This window comes from Gekko japonicus, unplaced genomic scaffold (genome assembly GCF_001447785.1).
Source record: "Gekko japonicus isolate JY-2015 unplaced genomic scaffold, Gekko_japonicus_V1.1 scaffold5837, whole genome shotgun sequence".
In the NCBI taxonomy this organism is placed as follows: Eukaryota; Metazoa; Chordata; class Lepidosauria; order Squamata; family Gekkonidae; genus Gekko; species Gekko japonicus.
Window position 1 is genome coordinate 8,345 of NW_015165427.1, and position 9,356 is coordinate 17,700.

At 43.7% G+C, this 9,356-nt stretch overlaps 1 protein-coding gene across 1 annotated transcript; it reads right to left on the bottom strand.

Annotated features, from left to right (window-relative positions):
* Positions 1-4,186: 4,186 nt before the first annotated feature.
* Positions 4,187-6,338, bottom strand: LOC107109977 (vomeronasal type-2 receptor 26-like). The gene is made up of 4 exons (XM_015410686.1): positions 6,246-6,338; positions 5,586-5,712; positions 5,067-5,266; positions 4,187-4,888 (listed from the first exon to the last, which is right to left on the bottom strand). The coding sequence occupies exons 1-4, from the start codon at positions 6,336-6,338 to the stop codon at positions 4,187-4,189; spliced, it is 1,122 nt and encodes a 373-aa protein (XP_015266172.1).
* Between the last annotated feature and the right edge of the window lie 3,018 nt (positions 6,339-9,356).

The following is a 9,356-nucleotide window of genomic DNA, read 5'->3' on the forward strand; positions in this document are numbered from 1 at the left end:
TGTTGAGTGATGTTAAGTATTAGTAAATTAAACTTTTCAAATAGAGGGATAAAGGAAATTGTTGAGTGATGTTAAGTATTAGTAAATTAAACTTTTCAAATTTAAAGTTAAAGTTTTTTTCTGTGAATAGGTGATCTTCTTTTTCTTCTTTAGTTTTCAAAAAGATAGTTAATATGTTAGTAAAGTCCTTTTGGGGTTAGAATTACTTTTACAGCACAGTCCAAAACAGTTAATTCTTGGGGCCTTTCCCTTTTTTGTCTCTCAAAGTGTACTTTAAGCCAGTCGCTCCTTTGTCTTCCTCATCCTTCACCTCTCCCTCAGAACTGCTGTCTCTGCTTTCTCCCGTCATCCACTTGGCAAGTTTTGCTTCTTCTTCTAAACTGGCGTGCCTCTTCAGGAAATCTTGAGCTTTAAAGATAGAGTCTATTTTTTCTCTTCTCTCTTTAAACTTGAAAACCAGTCCTTCTGGCACCAACCATCTGTAACTCACTTGCTGATTTGCTTTTACAACTGATCTTCAGCTGACAGAGATCAGCTCCCCTGGAGAAAATGGCTGCATTGAAGGGTGGACTCTATGGCACAGTACCATGCTGAGATCCCTCCCCAAACCCTCCCCTCTCCTGAATCCACCCTCAAAGTCTCCAGGTATTTTCCAACCCAGAGCTGGCAACCCCAACCATGAAGGAAGGATGCAAGGTGGGCAGGGCCAGAGATGGCAGCGGTCTTCCATCCTTGTCCCATTCCAATTGCCTCTTCCCATGGCCAGTCTCTCCTCTTTCCTGCTTTGTAGAGGAGAGAGAGAAAGCCTAGCCTCCCTTCCTTTGATTGGCTGAGGACTCCTCCCCCTCCCCCTCTGTTGGGGAGGAAGGGAGGGGGAGGAAAATAGCCAGAGAGAGACAAGTAGAGAGAGTCTCATGGCCCTTCAAGACCAACAATGTTTTATTCCAGGTATAAGGTTTTTTGTGTGCGTGCATACTTCTGTCATGATTCCTTGTTTTACTGTGTGTGTGTTCCTTTAAATGTTTGGTTGGAGTGCAGTGATAGCAGAGTAGAGTGACTGAGAGAGACAAGTCAGAGAGAGAGCCATAGAGAGAGTGCCATGTTTAAGACCAAGAACAATTTATTCAGGGTGAAAAAACAGCTGTAAACACTAGCTGTCTATGGAACATTTTTCAAAACTGATCAGTCAATTGGGGTTTGCTCCCTCTAAGCTGTGGAGTCTTGTGAGCAAAAGTTCTCCTTTATGAACTATTGGCATTAACGTTGTGAGCAAGGAATTTGGCTACTGCATAAACTAATTTGCTCTGGAGCCCTACCCTTCCTGAGCCAGGGGTCATTTCCTGCGGTAGCGCACAGGAGCGGAGCTCTGGCAGTAAGGAGCTCAGGGAGCGGGCACATGCAACAAGCCCTGCCCCCCTGCTCCCAGCAGCCCTCAGTCAGGCCACGATGAGCAAGAAGCAGCCAGATAAGTTGCAGAGTCCCCCCACCTTCAGGTACAAGCTCTCCCTCCTCTGTGAGGGCAGATCTGCACGTCCCCCCCATAGCTAGCAATCCAAAACAGTCCAGTGGAGCCTGAGCGGTGGGTGTTGTCTTCTTACACACTTCCGGTGATGTCGGGGGTGTGGCCTATGCAAATAAGTTATGCTAATGTTATGCTAATGAGCTCCTGCACCTCTTTTCCTACAAAATGACCCCTGTCCTGAGCTAAGACAAAACTGTGTGTGCTGGAGGCTAAAAAACTGTGAGCTAGCTCACACCAACTCAACTCAGAAGGAACACTGGTTACCAGCTCTGGGTTGGGTAATTACTGGAGATTTGTGGGTGGAGCAGAGAGGGGAGGGACCTCAGTGGGTTATAATGTCATTGGGTCTACCCATCAAAGCAACCGGTTTTTCTAGGTGAGCATCTTTAGTCTAGAGATCGCTTGGAATTCTGGAGATATCTAGGTTCCGCATGGAGGTTGGCCACCCTATCAGTCCCTGTTATTCGAACACAGGGCAGAGCCAACTCAAGAGGCAGTGCTGTGAGTTGGGAGGACCCAGTTCTAACAGCTGTGGACTAACCGGGGAAGCAGGTCTTTAGGACAAATGACCAAAGGCAGGGTACAGTTTGGTCAATTCATTGTCCTTGCCGATGCCTTCCTTTCTCTTCCATACAACGAAAGGAAGCAAAAATAGCTTCCCTTTGTGTATTACACAGAGGAGAAAAAAAATGAGGAAGAAGAAAAATGGACAGTGTCAAAATTGACAGGTGGACTGGTGGTGGTGAAAGAATCATAGTTGATTAAGGCAAGGGGGAAAAAAGGTTTTCCTGTTCGTTGAAAACTGTGGCCCCACCAGAAAAGAAAAAAAATTGCATCGCAAGCCACAAAATCCAGGCTATGGGCATGCCATTATTATCTCTTTACATGTTAGATATCAGCCCATGTATTTTTTAAGTAGCAAAGGTTTTTATTTGATCAACAGCACATGATTAACTGTTTTAACTGTCAGTATTACAGTTAGATCCAGGTGGTCAGCTGTGTTTGTCTGAAGCAGTAGCACAAATTTAGAGTCCAGTGGCACCCTTAAGACCAACAAAGTTTTATTCAAGGTATGAGCTTTCGTGTGCAAGCACACTTTTTCAAATACATTGGAATGGTAGGTAGGGTTCAAACTTATAGACAGGGGTTGAACAGCTAATTAACATGTAACATGATGAAGATGTGAAAAAACTAAATAATGAGCTAAGGTTATAAGGTCAACATTTGTAAAGCAATAAATATGTCAAAATAGCAGATAAATGTGTAAAGGTGTATTTTCCATTCTCTCCTGATATTTTCCATTCTCTTCTTTCAGACATGGAGGTCACTTAACAGCATCCCCCCCTTTTGAGGTGGATGCAGCAAAACACTCCAATATTCCTTTCATTACATTCAGTATTCTAATAAAGTATTCTGAAAAAGAAATACACTAAAATACAGAGGATGTATAGTCCTTCTTGCTGAGAATATATATGCGAGGACTGAATGAGTTAGCATATGTAATGGGATAAGAAACCAATATCCCTGTTGAGTCCTAGGGAGGTTTTTGTTCCAAATGTTGTAATAATTTGTAATTCAGCAACTTCCATTTGCATTCTTTTCCAGAAGTTCCTTTGTAATAAAACAGCTACTTTGAGGTCACCCATTGAATGTCCTGGAAGGCTGTGTTCTCCTACAGGTTTCTCAATCTTGTGATTCCTGATGTCAGATTTGTGTCCATTTATCCTCTTGGGGGCATAAGAAAAGAGTTTGAGGGGCTCAATAGATTCTGGCATGTACGCCTTATTTTCAAAAGTCCATCTTTGATTAGAGGCTTGCCTAGATTTTAATCTTCCAGGACATTCAGTTGCTGACCTAAGAGCAGCAGTTCTTATAAAAGAATTTCAAAGGGAGATTAGAAAGAGAGACTGCTGAATTGAAATTAATAATGAAGTTGAAGATAATGCATCCAGCTGGAGTAATCGAGACCTAGGTCTCCTGACTCATTACCAATGATGATTTCTCCACGCCTACTACCCCTCTGTATATCACACCTCATCAAATCACACCTGCTATTGTCATTCACCTGTTATTGTCATTAGCCTGCCAATATCATTCGGCATCTGAAGTCACTCCACTTTCCAATAATTAGGACAGATGGACTCACATTCTAGCTGTATCCCCCGTCTTGGATGAAAAAACTCATACCCTGCCACAAACTTTGTTAGCCTTTAAGGTGCTATTGGACTCTTGGGGTGATTTCCCACAAGCGCTGCTCCATGCTCACTCCTCCCTTTTGCCCCATGGTACGTGTCAATTTCACACAAGCTGCTATGCGGACGCATTTTGTCTCGCAGCTTTGTGCGATTTTCCCCACGTCTACTCAATTTAAAAAAAAAACAGGATTGAGTAGACACGGGGGAAATCACACAAAGCTGCAGGGCAAAATGCGGTCACGCAGCAGCTTGTGTGAAATTGACATGTACCATTGGGCCAAAGAGAAGAGTGAGCGCGGAGCAGCGCTTGTGGGAAATCACGCTTGCTCTTTCCTACCACTATAGATCAAGGATTGCTTTGGGCATAGCATTGCCATATAGGTACCCCAAGCGATCCATAACCATAAGGCTGGTTTCTAACTGTTTACTAACTATACAAATAATATATATTACACAATAGTGAGAGTCTTTACTTCTTTCTCCTTATTAGCTGCTTCTTGTTGTTTAATTCAGGTCTCAATAGAATAATGTAGCATTTTGGAAAAAAGATAAAACCCAATAACCCTGCACTGGAGGCCAAGATAGAAAAGGTTTCCACTGCCACCATGGATTTCCCTTTGGTGCTCAGGTAGGTGGGGAAAAAAGACACCCAGACACTGCAAAACACAAGCATACTGAAGGTGATGAACTTGGCTTCGTTAAAGCTGTCTGGCAACTTCCTGGCAAGGAAAGCGACAGTCAAGCTGATGAGAGAAAGAAGTCCCATGTAGCCCAGGACAATGTAGAACATGATAACAGATCCTTCATTACATTCAAATATGATTTCCTCATTCATTGAGTGTGTGTCCAAATCTGGGAAGGGAGGAGATGTTCCTAGCCACCCAAGACAAATACCCACTTGAATGAGGGAGCAGGAAAGAACAACAAAGTTAGTCATTCTTTTCCCCACCCACTTCCTCATGCTGGAACCTGGCTTGGTGGCCAAGAAAGCTACAACCACAGTGACTGTTTTGGCCAACACACAAGAAACAGCCACCGTGAAGATGATGGCAAAAGCAGATTGTCGGAGGAAGCAGGTCACCATGCCTGGCTGTCCAAGGAAAAGCAAAGAGCAGAGGAAGCAGAGCAAGAGGGAGACCAGGAGAGCATAGGTGATGTCTCTGTTGTTGGCCTTGACTATGGGGGTATCTCTGTGCTTCACAAGAGACAGCCACGGTGAAGATGATGGCAAAAGCAGATTGCCGGAGGAAGCAGGTCACCTTGCCTGGCTCTCCAAGGAAAAGCAAAGAGCAGAGGAAGCAGAGCAAGAGGGAGACCAGGAGAGCATAGGTGATGTCTCTGTTGTTGGCCTTGACTATGGGGGTATCTCTGTGCTTCATAAAAGTTGCAAGAACCAGAGCTGTGATTAGGAAACAACACACAGCAGTGGAAGCCAAGATGATCCCTAAAGTTTCGTCGTAAGTCAGAAAATGAATTTTCTTGGACATACATTGATCTTGATCTTTGCTTGGATACTCATCTTCTGGACACTTGACACAGTCATCCATGTCTGGAAAACGAGAGAGAGAGGAAAGGATGGTAGACATGCGTGTGGCATCTTCCCATTCTGGGGCAGGGTTTGTGTCTAGTGTGGCTCCACCCCCAAATCTGCCCCCCCGGCTATAGGCCTGCTGGGTCTCAAACAGAGGTCTTTCACATCACTTACTGCCTGTTCCTTTTTAACTAGATATTCCAGGGACCGACCTTGCGACCTTTCGCCTGCCAAGCAGAGGTTCTTCCACTAAGTCCCAGCATCCCCCCAGTGGGGATCAATGGTCCATTGTCATCTGATATAACCCCATCTATCAAAGTTGCAATATTCTACCTACCTTTCTGCCTTGAAATCTTTCCTTTAGGGCACAGGGAACAATCGTAACAGCAAAACTTCTCCCCTGCCTTCTTTTTCTTCTGAGAACCAGGCCGGCAGTGGGTGTTACACTCAGAGAGAGGAGGGACCTATCAAAAACATGAAAGAAGTTCGAGAAAGGAGCAACATGACATCGTTTTATTATTAACCAACTGTTATACCAAGAAAGAAAGAAAAACTCTTGCAGTGACATCATATCAGTCATCATGCATGCAAAGGCTGGTGCATTATGGCAAATAGGGCAGTGCCTACGGTTGCCAACCTCTAGGTGGGGCCTGGAGGTCTCCCAGAAGGACAACTGATGTCCAGACTACAGAGATCAGTTCCCCTGGAGAAAGCAGCAGCTTTGGAGGGTCAACCTTATGGCGTTATACCTCATAGAGGTCCCTCCATCCCCCAAGCCCAGCCTCCCCATGCCTCCCCACCAAATCTTCAGGAATTTCCCATTATGTAGATGGCAACCCTAGAGCCCCACCTACTCAGGTTGACTCTAGCCAGTTTTTCAATGTTTTACCAACGGATGAGTCATAAAGGTCAGGTTATGTTGCAGAAAGAATGACCTGGCACCATAATCTGTCATCCAGAGAATTAACCAGTTTCTGCTATGTCCACACCTCCGTACCTGCTTAAAGCTTGTTTGCCATTTAATTAAATCATCTTGGAAGATCAGCTCTTTTCCTTTCAAAGCCATGGGATCCAGCCCTCCAACGTTCATTCTTAAGAAGGAGTTGTTGGGGAATGTGACCAGGTTTGTGAGATCGAATCCTCCCTCTGCCTCTCTATAACTGTTAAAAGATACCCTTTCTCCTGCTGAGTTGTTAAAGGAGTTGCTTTGAAGAAATGGATGGAGCTGGCTGACAGAAAGAAAGATGAATAAAATGTTTAACTCAATGCTGAATTCTTCATTCTGAGATGCTGAAATACTTTTCCTGGCTGACACAACTGATGGACATCTTTCTCAAACCAACCTGAAAAACAAAATAAAACAAGCAAGCAAACAAACAAGAAAACAGCCAGCTAGTTTGCTAGGGTAGAGGATTGTAAAAGCTTACAATCCAGTAACAGAACATGTGATCTGCATTTAGTCCCCAGCATCTTGCTAAAGTATCCTGCAGTATTTGATGGTGAAGGACACATTCAAGGAGGAGCAACAGAAGCTCTACAGCAAGATGATCTTTGGGCAACAATGTTTAAGACAAGGCCCTACCTGGCTGTTACCTTGTAGCAGCCAGGTACCTGACTACCAGCCAGGCAGAGAAGATTGACCTTGATAGACCAATGGTCTGACTTGGAATACCATATGTGCTCCTCTTTTCAGGATTCAGGTCTAGAAGGATACAAGAACCCAGAAAACTTTGTCAAGGCAAGATGTGTATAAGAAGGTTTTGTATGATGTTCGTGGTGGGACATGCTAGTTACTGTCTCAGTTCACACTTAATCTGTCCTCTGAAATAAAGCTATTTCATACTGGAGATATTACCTGCCATGGTTGAAGATCCTGAAATTCAAAGTTTTTGCCACTCCTTCTAGCTCTGAGGTTAGCTCTAGATGAGTGTTTGGTATGCAAAGCATGTGCCACAGCATGGACAGCGTTATAGATGCTATAACTGTGACCACTCATGTCCATCTCAAAAACAGTGTTAGGAAGGCTTCCCAGTTTTTCCTCCCCAGTACAAGCACTGTCAACTTCTGGGGACTCCTTGCGGTTCACAAATGCACAGTTAAACGCTTGTGCCCAGAAGAACTTCAGAAAACTATTTTCATCTGCCCTATTCGTTTTCATGTCATGAAGAAATGCTTGGAACCCTAAAAGTTTGTTTGAGTGAATTGTGAAAGAGATTGCCCCATGGAAGAAGTGAAAGTCCCAGAATCTTTGCAGGCCTGAGAGGGTAAAGTCAATCTGGGCGGTTAAAATCCACACCTTGCCAAATATGTTATCAGACGAAATATTCCCTAGAAAAAAATAACCATTCAATACTATAAATGTCCTTGAATCTCCATAGAGAATAAATATACTGACTTTCACATCTGTGAACACCATATCTATATTTGGGATTATATGAGTAATATCACCTAGGTCATCCCATTGTACTTTTGAGGGGATTCTTTCCGTGAAAGCCAAACAGATTCCATTTTGGGAAAACAATTGCTCCAGGGTCTTCGAGAAATGTTCTCCACTGTCATCATCTGTAGCCAGCAGCCCCACCCAAGTCCATCCGAAATGGAGAAGCAATTGAATAATCCCAGTATAGAAATGGGCTTCATTTGGGACCATGCGGTAAAAGAACTCCTTTGCATCATTCTCCTCTGAGGCAAATGAGCCATACGTGAGCTAAGAGAAAACGTAAAGGTATTTTAGATATGATTTAGGAAGAATTTCTTTATTGATTGTGTCTGGTGATGCTCTGTATATCTTTCTGTATGGATGTTTAGATTCCGTGATAGTTAAAGATTAAGGGGGTGCATTTGGAAATTGATCAAAATTCCTCCCGAACTGATCTTTTCGCTAGTGCAGAAATTATTGTTGGAAATATGTGTGTTGCAAGGTCTAAAATTCAGTCATTATAGGGTTAATGTGTGCTTACTCTGTGGGCTATTGTTTAGACTGACCTGGAAGGAAACCTGGCACAGAGCCAGTGGAAACAAAGCCCATGAAACTGGAGCCTGTTTACTCACTATCATTGGTTAATGCATTCAGGTGATTTCCTTCTAGGGGTCAAGAAGAAGAAGAATCTCCATTGTTGTAGACCATGTGGTCAAAGTGTAAAGATGTAGTCTTAGGTGTCTTTGTTGTTTTGTAGATTTCCTGTGAACCCTTCCCTTAGAAATATTTTTTTTTACATAGAAGAAAATGCCTCCTCTCCAGTGAAGCAAAGATCCATTGCAATCTCTGAAATGTTAACTATTTTTCTAATTTTTCCAACAGTTATAACCAATCAGAACAGAAAAAATAAATGCCAATCAGAACCAGCCTGGGTTCCACGAAGAGGAAGAGGAGAGGTAGTGTGTCATCACGTTTGTACCTATAGGGATGTACTCCAACCAGAACATTTCCTTGATGTTACTACTGAAAAAGAACATCCAGCTTCTACTTTCCTATCCTTTTGCCCTGCTTGCTAAAGTGGGGTTGGCAACAAATATTTGTCTGTGCTGCTGGAATGGCAGGCAGGACTGCAGAGAGCAGAGGGTAATAGCAGCAGAGTCACAGACTCCCACCACCTGCGATGGACAGTCCTCTGGCTTAACTGGGGGTTGTGACAGAGGGCAAAACACATCTATGTACTCACATACCAAACTAGATGAGATGCAAGAGATCAGTCACACGAACAGACTGAACTGGTTGTCTGTGTTTGGGAGAACAGCTGATTCGATGCTCTCACAATTTCTTTCATTTCTTGGGAGAGTGCCAATCAACCATGCTCTGCCCTCCCATACAAATCTCCCTCTCTTCTCTTTGACTCCCAGTAGGGGAAAAGGCAGCCCTCTCCTCGCTTTCATAAGTCCATTAGGACAAGGTGTTATGCCTACTTTGAAGCCACCAGAGTTCACCGACAAGGAGGTGAAACCCTCCAGTCTCCTGTTTCACGCTGCATCCTGCGAAGCATTTCCCTCCCAATCAGGTACCAGGAGTAGAAGTCAAAATCCTGGAATCAATTAATCCCAGCCAGATTGGGGGGGCAGGTTAAGCTCCCATCACTCATGTGTTCCATTTCTCTTTAAAGATTGACCTCCA

Excerpts from the sequence above, each read along its gene's own strand:
- LOC107109977 (XM_015410686.1), bottom strand. The coding sequence starts at position 6,338 with ATGAACGTTGGAGGGCTGGATCCCATGGCTTTGAAAGGAAAAGAGCTG. Across the intron at positions 5,267-5,585 it reads AAAGATTTCAAGGCAGAAAG|ACATGGATGACTGTGTCAAG; the intron begins GTAGGTAGAATA and ends CTCGTTTTCCAG. Across the intron at positions 4,889-5,066 it reads GAGATACCCCCATAGTCAAG|GCCAACAACAGAGACATCAC; the intron begins GCCAACAACAGA and ends CCCATAGTCAAG.